The sequence below is a fragment of the Dioscorea cayenensis genome, chromosome 18, assembly GCF_009730915.1.
Source record: "Dioscorea cayenensis subsp. rotundata cultivar TDr96_F1 chromosome 18, TDr96_F1_v2_PseudoChromosome.rev07_lg8_w22 25.fasta, whole genome shotgun sequence".
NCBI lineage: Eukaryota > Viridiplantae > Streptophyta > Magnoliopsida > Dioscoreales > Dioscoreaceae > Dioscorea > Dioscorea cayenensis.
The window spans coordinates 10,480,517-10,495,377 of NC_052488.1; the positions used below are offsets into that span (position 1 = coordinate 10,480,517).

Here is a 14,861-nt window from a genome sequence, read left to right on the forward strand (position 1 = left end):
TAAAAGGCCTTGGTTGTTTGCCATTCAAAAATTCTTGTTCATGAGTGTACTAAGCAAATAGAGGTTGGCTATCACTTTGTTCATCATCATTTGAATCAACAAACATTTCAACATTTTCCTATTACCAATCATGCCCAGAAAGGATGATATCTTCACCAAATCATTATCCACTTGATAAATGCTTGTGTATTACTAATACAAAGTATTCTTTTCTTACCATGAGCATTACTTTTATCAGGTTTTAGCGCTAATGCATTTATATTTAAGAACTTTTGTGCATGAAGGGTTGTGAAGCCAAATATGAAAGAAAGAAGCAAAAGTGGATTGTGATTGTACTTTGTTGATGAAGTCTTGGAGTGAACAAATGTGAAGACACAAGTTGTGATTGAAGATACGTGAATGTGTGCCAAGCTCCATGCGCTTAAGCAATTACAATGGTTTGGAGGGGCACAAAGGCAGTCACATTTGTGTATCCCAACTTGTGAAATGATAGTAAGATCTTCACCAATGATACCCTTTATTGAAGATGTGACACGATCTATGGTATAGACGTGTGCTTGTTTATGTTGCCTCGATGAAAAGTGTGGATTCAGGAGTATTTTGGCAGAGCACTATAGCAGGTTATTGTAGCAACTCAATGCAGCAATTTAATGTAGGAATTACTGTTCACAGCCTGCAGAAAATGAGATTTCCAGAAATCCACACGGGTTGAGAGTTCTTATTGGTAACCTTGTGAGTGAGTGACACACCACGAGCGTTAGACAAAGCTAGGTTGGAGAGGGTTGAGAGGGTGAGTCGAGAGGTATAGGAGCGTCCCCTTTCCCCTCCGACGTGATAGATTCTACCTCCGTTCCTCGAGTTCTTTGCGGGCATAATAGAGTGAATGGTCTAAGGGATGACCCTCCGCTGGGGCCTAGTTGCGCGTGCAATGGAGTGAAGCATTGAGGGGATCTTAGTATCTAGGGCTTAATTGTGGCTAGGGACCTTCCGCCTGGACCAAAGGGTTAGGTCTATAATTAGGAAGCGATTTATCACTTGGAATCCCTAGAGCTCATTGCAACTTTATTCGAGTGCGAGGTTGAGAGGTTATTTAATCTCTCCTACGGGACATGAATAGAGTTAGGCATAGTTGACCTTAGATTTGGGACTATGTATGTAAGGATTTCCACGACTCACCATTGCATTGATTAGGAAGCATAATAGAGAGTTCTTGCACTTGTAGCGATTATCCTAGGTGAAGCATCATCCGAGTACCCCATCTTTATCGATTGCCTTGCCTCCTCCTTACTTTTGCTCTCTTACTTGTTACTTTTAATTTCTGAGAATTGAATCATTACCACACTTATCATTGTTGATACTCCACATAGCTAAGAATCGAATTAAGTGTCTTTACTCCCTACTCCCTGTGGATTCGACCCCGCTCACCCGGGATTATTACTTCGACAAACCCGTGCACTTGCGGGATATACGCAAGGGGACCTTGTCAATCAAGAAAACCAAGAAACAAATGCATAAGTGACACTCCCTAGTTCAAATGATGATGAAGAAGATCAAGGCCGGCCGAATGACGCTTCCTCTAGCTAAATGAGTGCCGCATGATCCCTTGACTCCTCCTTGCTTGATGGTGAAGCTCTCCCCTTGAAGTTCAAGCCCTTGATCACCTTCAAGCCTCAAGCAAAAAGCTCTCCAAAGATATCTTCGTTATTCCTCTTCTCCCCAAGTGTTGGCTGCCAAAAGAAACTCCCCAAAAGCCATCCATACCGGGACAATGAGGGGGTCAATGATGGCCTCATTGAGGCAGTATGAACTAGGCAAAAATCAATCCCGGGGTCAATCATGGCCTCATTGAGGCAGTATGTATTCAAACAAATACTTCTCTTCTCTAGCTAAAGTGTTCATCCTGGGGTCAATCCCGGGCAGCATTGAGGCCGTATGGCCTAGATCAATTCTTGCCTCGAAAATCATCCAGGTACTACAGTAGTTGCTACAGTGTCCTGACTACAGTACTCCAGCTACAGTAATCAGCTACAATAAATACACTACAGTACCGCGACCTGGTTTTCTTCTCTTTTTCAGCCCAAATCGTATCTCCGTGTCTTCCATGGCATTTTCATGCCCTTCAAAGCAAATAATAGTCGATTAAGCACAAAACGGGCATCTATTCATATAAAAAATACATGCTAGAAGTATCAAATACATATACTATAATATGTACATTTAAACACTTATCAAATATCCCCACACCTCAGCGTTTGCTTGTCCCCAAGCAAACAAATCATGAAGAACAAAGAGAATTATAAGTGGCTAAATGTATTATCTCCGGCTTAAATAGATACAAGAATCTACAAGCAATGGAAAATTATATACAGATGAGGAGTTACAAACAGTAAGTATAATAGAAGGATCTTGTCTCACCTCTTATGTGTCTGTGCCATGTGTATGAACCTTGTATTTCATCTACCCTGATCTGGTCTAGCCTACTTACTTCAATCAGTTCAACTATAGATGCTAATCACTCCACAAGCAAAGAATAATGAGACATAGAATGATAAGTGCTACTCTAATGAACATGTAAGATCCTTCCAACTCTTATACTTGAACTAACTCCCTCTTTCTTCTCAGAACCTCTAGTAGGTAGTCAACAAGATCACTAGGGTTTTTATTTTTATTTCATTTCCATTTTTTTTTGAGTTCGACTAACGTAGACTGCACCAAAAAATCTTTCTGGAGGGTGCACATACTAGTTAGGCACAAGAGCCACCTAACTACTCGATTATAGTCTACATAGATGCAATCATGCTTCATTAGCAGAGGAATACTGACATAGACTCATTTTTTTCTTTTTTGTCTTTTTTTCATTTACCCTAGATCACGTCTTTAGACTACAGTAAATGCCACAAAACTAGGGCTAGGTCAACAAGACTTAGAAGTTCTTAAGAGTTCATTGAAAGATAGAACTTAGTGTTCTAAGGCCAAGTACTCAAAGTTATGTGTTAAGCATACAAGAGAGTTAGAGTAGTCAAGTTTGCTAATCCCAGGGCATCAACACAAGATTCAGTGCACAAGACAGTATTAAAGGTGAAACATGATTCAATAGAGTATAACAACAAATATGTAACTCACATCAATTATTAATCCATGCTAGAAGAATCTTACAAGAATGAACAAGCCATCATTGGTAACACTAACATGTAAATAATAACCCTAATACATGAAATACACCCATCCCCACACCTAGTGTTGTACATTGTCCCCAATGTACACTAATCATGAAAAGCACAATATTATATACAATGAAAAAAATGGAGGAGGGTGAAAATAAACTTTCCTTATTAATAATGTGCACACGGCGAGATGTGACCCGAAAAAGTATTGTGAGCTATTCATGTTGGGTCCGCCTTCCATGAAATATTGAGGGCTCACCAAGCTCCCTTAATGCCCTGCAAGGCACAAAGGGACATCATCATTCAAAATAAAAATTTTAATTGCAAAAATTAAATACTAGGGAGTAGTCAAACAACACACACATACTAGATAGAAGAAATAAAGTTCTACACAAGGTTGGTAGGGCATAACCTTTCCCAACATATTAAAATCAAACAAACATGCAGAAAGTAAAGCAACACAAATAAACTACAGAAATAAAATAAGTGTCCATGATCAGAAGTGGAATAGATCATCAAAGTTTGCTACAGATGGCGAGGTGATGGTGCAGGAAGCGGTAGTGGCTTGGGAGGATGATCCACTGGAGGAGATGACGAACTGATGGAAGTGCTATGTGAGCTGGTGCTGACCCTCTAAAACCTGGTAAAGTTGTCCTTGCATCTCTCGCTGTTCTTGATGGATAGCCTGAATGTCATCCTCCAAAACCTTGAACCGAGAGTCAAAGTTGGATGGAAAAGAAGTGCCAGGGGTAGCATGAGCAGGTATACCATCGGATTCAGACCCTGACTCATCTGGTTCGCGCTGACTGGGTTCTCCCATGGTCAAGTGTTTAGCAAGTCTGTACGTGCCACCATTCTTTTCTAATAACCCAATTGCTCGCAAGATAGGCACTCCAAGAGGTGCCACATCCCCGATTATAGTCATACCTCGAGTGCGGTCCAACAAATTCATACCGTGAATTGATCTAGTGATGTAGGGTCCTGAAAAGATGGCTCCCATATGAACACACTGACCCTGATGAATAAATGCTTCAGCTACAAGGTGCCCAAGATGGATGGGGTGCTGCTCAAAAATGCCATACATGGTGAATAAGTCGGACTATATAATCACGCCAGTACTGTCCTTCCGACCCCCAATAGAATGTGTAATAAGAGCATGAATGTATCTGTGCATGTGGTTCACCAAATGAGTAGCTTTTTGAGTGTCCTTAGTGTCACTAGGTGCTAGGGAAGTCCAATACTGGCTCGCACTAATACGTGATGGATAATCGATGTGGAGTCAATTAAGCAACGACATATGAATGAACTCATCATCACAAAGCCCCAAGTATTTTGCAAACTCCATATGATTCATTTCATGAGACTTTCCAAATGCTTGGAATCAAATGGTACCTTGTCTTCGGGTGAGAATGCTTCTCTCATCTTGCTTTGCCTCAAAGGTACTCAACACCTCCAATGTAAGTTGGCGAAAAGTAAGATAATCTATTGAGAATAAATTCACCCAACCACTATGAGATAGTAATTCCTTTACTTGTTCATCCATCCCAAGTCCCTCTAAAAGACTCCACTCAATGTGACGAAAAGTGCCAAAAGGTTTGGTCTTCAAAATTTCATATCTTGCTTTGTGAAAAGCACTAGAGAAACGAGGTTCATCGGGGGTGTGAGAATCATTTCTAGGTCATTTGGAGGTGAGTTTCTTGACATTCGGCATTCCTACATAAAGAATAAATCATTTAAGGTTCAAAGGAATCCAAAAGAATGCAAAATGTGGCATGAAAAGGGCAACATAAAGGAAAAATTTAAATGAATAGAGTCCATACGTCCGTATGGGGGCCGTATGGACACTATTCAATTTGCAAGAGTTTCCCATCATCATGAAAATCGAAAAAATTTGTACATAAAATTGAGATATTCCATATCCATGATGTTCATACCACACAAGACAAGAAAAATGCTTGAAAAGATCCAAAAAAAAAAAATCTCAAGAAAGCATGCAAAAATGGAGAAAAGAAAACTAGGTTATCAAAGTCCTTACCGACAAAAACTTGAGATAACTTGAGTGAAGCTCGGAGGAAATCGTTAGATTGACTTCTCAAAGAGGTTAGGAAATGATTGATAAGAAGAAAGGATAAGATTCAGCCATGGTTTGATGAATAAAGAAGAGAGAAAATCGGTTGGAGAAGAAGGATAATGAAGAGAGAGAAAAGGTGGCAAGAATTACATGGGAAGCCCGACCTCATACGACCTCAATGAGGTCCTCATTGAGGCTGTATACCCTAAGGAAAAGCCTCTGGATGGGGCAGACGACCTCAACGAGGTCCTCATTGAGGCCGTATGTCCCCTGAAATTATTTTTAAGGCTTTTAACACTTGTCCAAGAGAATGGGCATGGCCTTAAGGTGTTCTAAAACATCTCCAGCATGAATTAATGGTTTAAAACTTTGATCTAACGCATGAAAGGATAATCAAAACAAGTGTTTCTCATCGATGAAATCAAGTAAACAACCACTTAGACAATGATAATGATATACAAAGCTATGAGAGCATGGACTTATTCAAATTCAAAACTCTAAAGAGAATACGAAAAGAACGTTGACATGAACACAAAGAACATGAAAACATGAAATTAAACCCCCGAATGCTTGGGTTGCCTCATAAGAAGCGCTTGTTTAACGTCACGAGCCTGACGTACCTTGTTACTTACCTCACGGGGGTTTGCATAGTTTGAAATTACCCCTGGTCATCTTTGAATTGTTGTTGTTGTTAAAATATAGCTTCAACCTCTGTCCATTCACCTTAAAAGTACCTTTTTCAGGGTGAGTTACCTCGACTGCTTCATGTGGGGAAACTTGACTGATCGTATATGGACCCGACCAATGTGACTTAAGCTTCCCTGAGAATAGTTTCAGCCTTGAGTTGAACATTAACACTTGATCCGCTTCTTGAAATTGTTTAGGATGCTTGATATGTCTGTCGTGGTACTCTTTCACCCTTTCCTTGTAAAGTTTTGAATTCTCATATGCCATGACGTTCCACTCATCCAATTCATTCAGCTGAAGCTTTCTTTTGTTGCCCATAAGAGTAGAATCAAGATTCAGAAATTTGATAGCCCAATAAGCTTTGTGCTCAAGTTTAACAGGTAGATGACAGACTTTTCCATAGACCAGCCTGTAAGGGGTGGTTCCTATGGGGGTCTTATATGCAGTTCTGTATGCCCAAAGATCGTCATTGAGGTGTTCGGCCCAATCTCTTCTGTTTTGTGCAACAGTCTTCTCCATAATTCTTTTTAAATCCCTGTTAGAGACTTCCACTTGCCCACTACTTTGTGGATGATAGGGTGTTGCCAATTTGTGGTGGGCATTATAACATTTCAGAATTTTTGCGAAGTGAGCATTATAAAAGTGAGTGCCTTGGTCGCTAATTATTGCACAGGGTGTTCCAAATCTGGAGAATAATTTCTTTGAGAATTTTACTACCACCCTTGCATCACTTGTTGGTAGGGCTTGAGCTTCCACCCATTTAGACACGTAATCAATAGCCACGACGATAAACTTGAAACCATGTGTGCTTGGAAAAGGCCCCATAAAGTCAATTCCCCACACGTCAAAAACTTCACAAGCTTCGTTCCAATTCTTGGGCATTTCATCCCTACGAGAAATATTGCCTACCCTTTGACATCTATCACATGTTTGTATGAACTTGTGGGTGTTCTGAAATAATGATGGCCAATAGAATGCTGAATCAAGAATCTTCTTTGCGGTTTGATTTGCATTGTAGTGGCCTCCCGTTGGTCCTGAATGACAGTGTTTCAAAATATTCAAACCCGCTGTACGCGACACACATCTTCGAACAACCTGATTTGAACAAACTCTGAATAGATAAGGGTCCTCCCACAAATAGCGCTTTAGGTCTAAAAAAAATTTCTTTCGTTGTTGATGTGTGAACCATTTTGGGATGACACCCTCAACTAAAAAGTTGGTAAAATCAACAAACCACGGTGGTTCATACATTTTGATAAGTGCTTGTGCGATAAGAATACGAAGTGTTCTTTCCTTGTGTTGAGCATTACTTTTATTGGGTTTTAACGCTAATATGGGTGTAATTATGTTACTTTTATGCAGATAGGGTTGTGAGGTCGATTATGAGAGAAAGAAGCCAATGTGGGTCGTAATGCACTAATTTTGGAGGAAATCTTGCTAAGGTTCAAACGCGAGGACATAGGTCGGGTTCCAGATGCATGAATGTGTGCCAACCTCCTCGTACTTGAGTTAGCACAATTATTTGGAGGGGCACAAGGGCAGCCACATTCAAGCATTCCGACTTGTGCATATATAATAAGATCTCCACCAACATGTCTGTTATTAAAGAAGCAAGGCGATCCATAATGTAAACATGTGCCTATTTGCGTTACCTCGATGAAAGTATGGATTAGGGAGTTTTTCAGGACGGTACTGTAGCAGGACACTATAGGAAATACTGTAGCAAAGGTGCTGTAGCAGCACTGTTTATAGCTGGCTGAGAAAACAGGAAAACAGAGAATCCATACGGGCGTGTGGAAATTCCACACGCCCGTGTGAAAAATCCACAGGGGCGCCCACATGGGCATGTGGATTCCCTATTCCAGCCCTTTAAAAGCCGATTTCAGCATTCTTTTGTCCATCTTTTCCCCAACTTGAGAGAGGGCGGCGGCTAGGGTTTTGAGAGGTATTAGCTAGGTCTTTGGAGATGTTCTACAGCTCCGACATCGCACGCCGTTTAGAAGAAGGTTAGTGGGAGAGCTTTTGTCGACATCAATCCTGCGAGGTGTATCCTAGGATGGAAACAACTTAAATGTCTTTATTCCCTACTCTCTGTGGATACAATACCCACTCATATAGGATTATTACTTCGACACCCGTACACTTGCGGTTTACACGCATATACAGACGTGTCACATTTCCACTGCCCGAATACTGTACAAGTGTTCCTCAGGAAATGAACCATTGATATCTTTCTCCCTTAAAGTATCGAGATTGGGATTCTCTAACTGGGATAAATGATCTACTGCAAGGCTCTCGGCTCTTCTCTTATCTTTAATCTCCAGATGAAATTCTTGTAGCAATAGGACCCATCTAATCAATCGTGGCTTGGCATCAGCCTTGCTAAGTAGATACCACAAAGTAGAATGATCAATGTATACCACCACCTTGGAAAGCACCAGATACGATTGGAATTTATCGAATGCGAACACGACGTAAAGCAACTCTTTTTCTGTTGTGGTATAGTTCTCCTGAGCTTCCGTCAATATTTTGCTTGCATAATATATGGGATGGAAGTGTTTGTCTCTTCGCTGCCCAAGGACTGCACCCACTACAAAATCCCTTGCATCACACATCAGTTCTAATGGAGAATCCCAATTTGAAGCTACCATTATGGGTGCTTGAGTAAGCTTTTCCTTGAGCGTAATAAAAGCTTTCATACAATCATCATCAAACTTGAATGGGACATCTTTTTCCAACAGTTTCGTTAAAGGTCTAGCAATTTTGGTGAAGTCCCTGATAAATCTTCTATAAAAACCTGCATGCCTAAGAAAACTCTTGATGGCTTTCATTGAAGTTGGGGGAGGTAGTTTCTCTATAACGGAATTTTTTACATTGTCTACCTCGATTCCCTCTTTGGAAATTTTGTGACCTAGGACTATCCCTTCTTGAACTATGAAATGGCATTTCTCCCAACTTAGTACGAGGTTTGTTTCCTCGCACCGAGTAAGAACACGTTCTAGATTCTTGAGGCATAGCTCAAATGAGTCACCAAAAACAAAAGAATCATCCATGAACACTTCCATAAAGTCTTCCACCATATCTTCAAAAATTGCCATCATGCATCTCCGAAAAGTGGCAGGAGCATTACATAGGCCGAAAGGCATTTAGCGATATGTAAATGTTACATAAGGACATGTGAATGTGGTTTTCTCTTAGTCTTCTAGTGCAATAGGAATTTGAAAACACCCAGAAAGCCATCCTGAAAGTAGTAGTATGAATGCCCTGCGAGCCTCTCAAGCATTTGATCAATAAATGGTAGCGGGAAGTGATCCTTTCAGGTAGCATCATTTAATTTTCTGTAGTCAATGCAGACACACCATCGCTTAATTGTTCGAGTAGGAATTAACTCATTCTTTTCATTGGTGATTATAGACATCCCCCCTTTTTAGGTACTACTTGCACTGGGCTTACCCATTCATTGTCAGAAATTGGATAGATAATGCCTACATCAAGAAGTTTGATGACTTCAGCTTTTACTACTTCCTTCATGTTTGGATTTAGTCTTCTTTGTGGTAAAGTTGACGGTTTATGTTTCTCATCCATCAAAATTTTGTGAGTGTAGAATGAAGGATTTATCCCCTTGATATCAGCTATTTTCCAGGCAATTGCTTTCTTGTGCTTTTTCATGAGATTCACCAGATCTCTCTTTTGTTCGACTGTAAGGTTTGAGGCAATAATGATAGGAAGATGAGTTCCTTCTCCAAGAAATGCATATTCGAGGAGTTCAGGTAACTTTTTTAATTCTAATTCAGGTGCTTCCTTCGATGAAAGTCTCAGATTTTTATTTAGCAGCAAATCACTTTGTTCTGGTTTCTCTTCTTCTGCAGATACTGAGCTTTCATCAAAACTATCATCGATGCCATACACAAATTGCATAATAACCTCAGTTTCTTTCCCTTGATCTCTGCTAGGTTCACCAACCGTAATCGACTAAGATGCTTGCAGTTTTGCTATGTCCAGTGCAGTCAAATCAGTCGGGATACCAACCTCTTCTTTTGATGAAACTTTACCAGAATTCATGAAGTCTATGAACATTGCCTTCCAAATATTATTTTCTTCTGCTGTAACTGAGCCTTTCTATGGTTTAAATATGGAAGTAGAATTGTCTTGTATGTGGAATAAGTGTTGTTTGGGTGGTAACCAATCATTCCAGATATCAACCATAATTTGTTCACCCCCTTGTGTAGAGTCCCAACCTTCCATGATGAATCCTCTCCAACCTCCTTTAATCCACGATGTATGGTTCTTTCAATTTCACTGGCAGGTTCGACTAGGTTTGATGGATTTGCTCTTGTCATTCAATGTACCTTGCAAAGTCAAGAAAGATATAAAAAAGTTAAAATCAAAAAGAAATAAGATAAATGAAAAGAAGAAATAAAAGGAAAGAAAAATGGTTAGAGTAATAAGCTAGAAGTTTCCTAGAATTCCTTAAGTTCCCCGGCAACGGCGAAAAACTTGATTGCTTGCTCGCAAGTGTACGGGATCGACAGGTAATACCCTGTGAGTAACACAGCGATCGTATTCCACGGGGTTAAGGAGCTCCTATTACTCCTCCATCACCTATTATCTAACCTTATAACTTAAGCATGATTTACTACTCTAACAAGTGAGATAATACAAATAACTTGCAAGAATAAAAACTACAAGCAACACAGGAGATCACAAGAGCAACAATGAGATACAGAGGCCTAGGGATGAGGATCCCCCTTGAGGGGTCATCATGATATATGGATGCACAGTAATAGCAAAACAGAGGTGATTTAGACTGAAGGATCTCAAGATTAGTCCAATCCCAATTTCTTGGTGATTGAACCTTAATCCCATACGAATGTCGATAAGGATCTCTCCCTAATCACATTCCTACTATTGCATTAGGTGTAGGGAAATCCCGCAATAAGGACACACTTACCCTAAGTCTATCCTTATGGTTCGGAGGGGCTACCAACATCCAATTTCTCGGCATATCGGTCCAAGAATATCCCTTTTAGCTCATTAAAGATCTAATACATGCGAGTAGGTCACATCTACATGTACAACTCAACAAAGAACTAAGGATCTCTCCATTTAATAGTTCTAGACATGAAGAACAATGAGCCAAAACATAAATCAACCCAATGCATTTCAATGAAAAGCATAGCATCCAAAATACATGATGAACCCCCCAAGGTTCACCTACATCCGGTGGCCTTGGGGGTCTAGTGTGCCATCATAGAAACAAGTATAGAAAGATCAAGAAAAACAAGAAACAAATGAATAAGTGACACTCCCTACTCCAAATGATGATGAAGAAGAGCAAGACCGGCCGAATGATGCTTCCTCTAGCCAAATGAGTGCCGAATGATCCCTTGACTCCTTCTCCCTTGATGGTGAAGCTCTCCCCTTGAAGTTCAAGCCCTTAATCACCTCCAAGCCTCAAGCCAAAGCTCTCCAAAGATATCTTTGTTCTTCCTCTTCTCCCCAAGTGTTGGCTGCCAAAAGAAACTCCCCAAAAACCATCCATACCGGGTCAATGAGGGGGTCTATGAGGGGGTTAATGATGGCCTCATTGTATGAACCAGGCAAAAATCAATCCCGGGGTCAATCATGGCCTCATTAAGGCAGTATGCCTTCAAACAAATATTTCTCTTCTCTAGCTACAGTGTTCATCTCAGGGTCAATCCCGGGCAGCATTGAGGTCGTATGGCCTAGATCAATAAATACATTACAATACCGTGACTTGGTTTTCTTTTCTTTTTCAGCCCAAATCGTATCTCTGTGTCTTCCATGGCGTTTTCATGCCCTGTAAAGCAAATAATATTCGATTAAGCACAAAACGGGCATCCATTCATATAAAAATACATGCTAGAAGTATCAAATACATATACTATAATACGTACATGTAGACACTTATCACTCCTCATCCACATCAACATTTAACAATCAATTAAGAACATGCAATGATTGCTAAAACAAGAATAATTTGTCTTAATCAATCAAGATTAATAAATAATAACCGAGGGACCTAGACGTACAATTCTCTTCGAATTAGGTACTTATAGATCATAATAAGCAAAGCATCAAAGCACAAAAGAATCACAAGACCAAATAAAGAATAAATAAGCTTTTAATGTATTCCTAGACTAACTCCCTCTAATAGTTCTCTGAAGGTTTGGGATTAGAGGATCCCAAGATTGTCCGGATGCCTTGTGTCACTCACGCCCCTTTGATGATGATCTTTGAAAATGCCTGTCGTGCGTGATCTTCTCTGATGATGCTCATTAATGTACTCTTGAGGAATCCAGCAAAATCCGTTGGAATATGGAAAAAACACCATCTCCCGCCACTCAGATCTCCTGAAATCCGGCCGTCCTAGGTTCTCTGGCAAAAGAGTCTCCTTGAATTTAAAGAATACTGCGGTATTTATAGTAATCAGCTCCACCACGGCATCACCACGAGTGTTGTGATTCTCGTTTTCAGTAAGTTGTTGCTTGGGCTCCAAGACTCATCCTAGCATGGTCTTTGGGCATTATCTATCTTTACTACACCCGTTATGGGCTTTACAACGGCCGTTATGAGGCCGTTATGGTTCTATATCACTACCAGTGGGCTCATGCTACCAAGGCTTGATCACAGCAGTGGTAAGTGTAGACAACATGCATTGTGAGTTTCCATAACACCCATTGTGAGTCATGGTGCAGCCTTGATTCAACAACTTGCTTCATTTTGCTTCAAAACATCCTTGAATTTGCTTCTTTCTGCCTAAAACAGAAGTAAAGGTTGTTGTGAATAAAAGAATTAAATTTTGTACTAATGAGGTGCTAAACAAGTACAATTTCATGTTAATACAGTTTAAAAGATATAGAAAATATGATCAATTAAGCACTTATAAGTTCTCTATCATGGGTTTTTGGTTTTATTCTTGTGTTTCTTGCTTTGTATTAAATAAGACCCCAATGGCGGGCTAACTTCCTTGGGTGCCCAGAGTTTTTGATGTAGCTTGGATTCATTACTTTTATATTGTTCTTAATTTGAATTGCCTTTGGTTTGTTAGATTCATCTATATTGTTTGATGTTGGCTTTGCGTATCGAGAGAGGCACTACCATTATGCTTTCATATTAGATATTGAGAGATCCATGTGATGAGATCACACATAGATGAATAGGTATCACTGATGCTCGCTAGAGATAGTCAGGGTGCCATGTACCTTTTGATTAGAATCTTGGAAGTTTATCTCGGATTATTGAAAGGGAATTCTTAGAACTCAACGTAATCATGAGAAAGTAGGCAAAGGAGAGATCCACTTCTACCATAACATGGTATTACTTACTGAGAGGTATCAAGAGAAAAGTTAACATAATCTTGAATTCCCTCATTTCAGCAAGCTTTAGATCTAATTTGTAGTAAGTTTAATTACCTTTTCCATTGTCCAAGCAAAGCCTTATCAAAACACCTATCTCATCCATTGATTCAATCACCCTTCTATTTGCGACAATAGCCTACTAGTTGTTTTTCCCTTAGCTTCTTAGAATTTAGCACATTCCCTTTTGATTTTAAGCTTGATTGTGAAGATAGAGTTAATACTAGTGCTCTACAATCCCTACGGATACGACAACCTTCTCTCTTACCTTTCTATTACTTGATGATATGTACGCTTACAGTATAGGGTTGCGCATGCAACAACCATCAAACATGATCATCAGTAACATTAATTGCAAAACAAGTATCATTCTCACTAGATGAGTACCTCATGGCCCAGTGAAGTTTGAAGACAACTTTTTCTTCACCAACTAGCAACACCATTTGCTCATTATTCACATCAATTAAAGCTTTAGATATTGTAAGAAAGGGGCAACCCAAGATCAAAGGCATTTCCACCTTTTCACCAATATCAAGAATACTGAAGTCAACTGGGAAAATAAATTTATCCACTTTTACAAGCATGCTCAGCCATCCTGCTTGTAAAAGAAATTTATTCACTTTTACAAGCATGCTCACCAATTCAAGTTGTTTCTAGAGTTGTTCAGACAACTACACATCAACCTTCCTTTTGTAGAGGCACTAGCACAAATGCCTAAGTATGCTAAGTTTTTGAAAGATCTCCTCACCAACAAGAAGAAACTTCATTATTCTGGGAATAATGAAGTCAACTGGGAAAATAAATTTATCCACTTTTATAAGCATAAATTGGTCACCGTCAACAACTCTAGAAACAACTTGAATTGGCCATCGATTTCTCTTTCTTTGAGCTAGAAAGGATAAGGAATTCTTGGTAGGTATTCCTTGCCAATGGGCATCTCCAAGACTTCCTTCTTGCTCCCTTCTTCCTCAATTTCAGTCTATCCTACTTTTTTGGAACCTTGGCTCTTTTCCATCCTCATTTTAACTTCTCAACCGCTCCTTAAAGTTATTGCCTTGACATGCTCTCTAGGATTCACTTCCATGTTGCTTGGAAGGCTTCCTTGAGGTCTCTTCGGTAGCGTCTTTGCAATTTGGCCAATTTGATTATCCAAGTTTTGGATATAAGCTTGTTGATTTCTTAAAGTAGTTTCAATAGATCTAAGGCGATTGTCTTGTGTTTGAAACTTCACTTTGGTTGATTACATAAAAGTCATCACTAGCTCATCCAAAATTGGTCTCATCTCTTCGAATCCTGGAGGTTGACTTATTGTGCTTTTGGCACCATTTTGCTCCCAATTTCTTGGAGGGGAATCCTTAAAGTTCTCTATTTGTTGCTTTCAGAATTGTTTTGCTCCCAATTTCCTCTTTTTGGCTTTTGTTGTGCTTTTTTTGTCCTGTGAAACACAATGGAACAATTAAGTACCAGTTATCCATAAAAACACTCACTTGAGGACAACTTGATGCTAAAAATAATTGAAATTACATGTATAGTATAACACTTATTAGAAACTATATTGTC

At 39.7% G+C, this 14,861-nt stretch overlaps 1 protein-coding gene across 1 annotated transcript; it reads right to left on the reverse strand.

The window, feature by feature from the left end:
- Positions 1–5,400: 5,400 nt before the first annotated feature.
- On the reverse strand, positions 5,401–6,441 carry LOC120282781. The gene is made up of 2 exons (XM_039289628.1): positions 5,959–6,441; positions 5,401–5,505 (listed from the first exon to the last, which is right to left on the reverse strand). The coding sequence occupies exons 1-2, from the start codon at positions 6,439–6,441 to the stop codon at positions 5,401–5,403; spliced, it is 588 nt and encodes a 195-aa protein (XP_039145562.1).
- Positions 6,442–14,861: the final 8,420 nt, after the last annotated feature.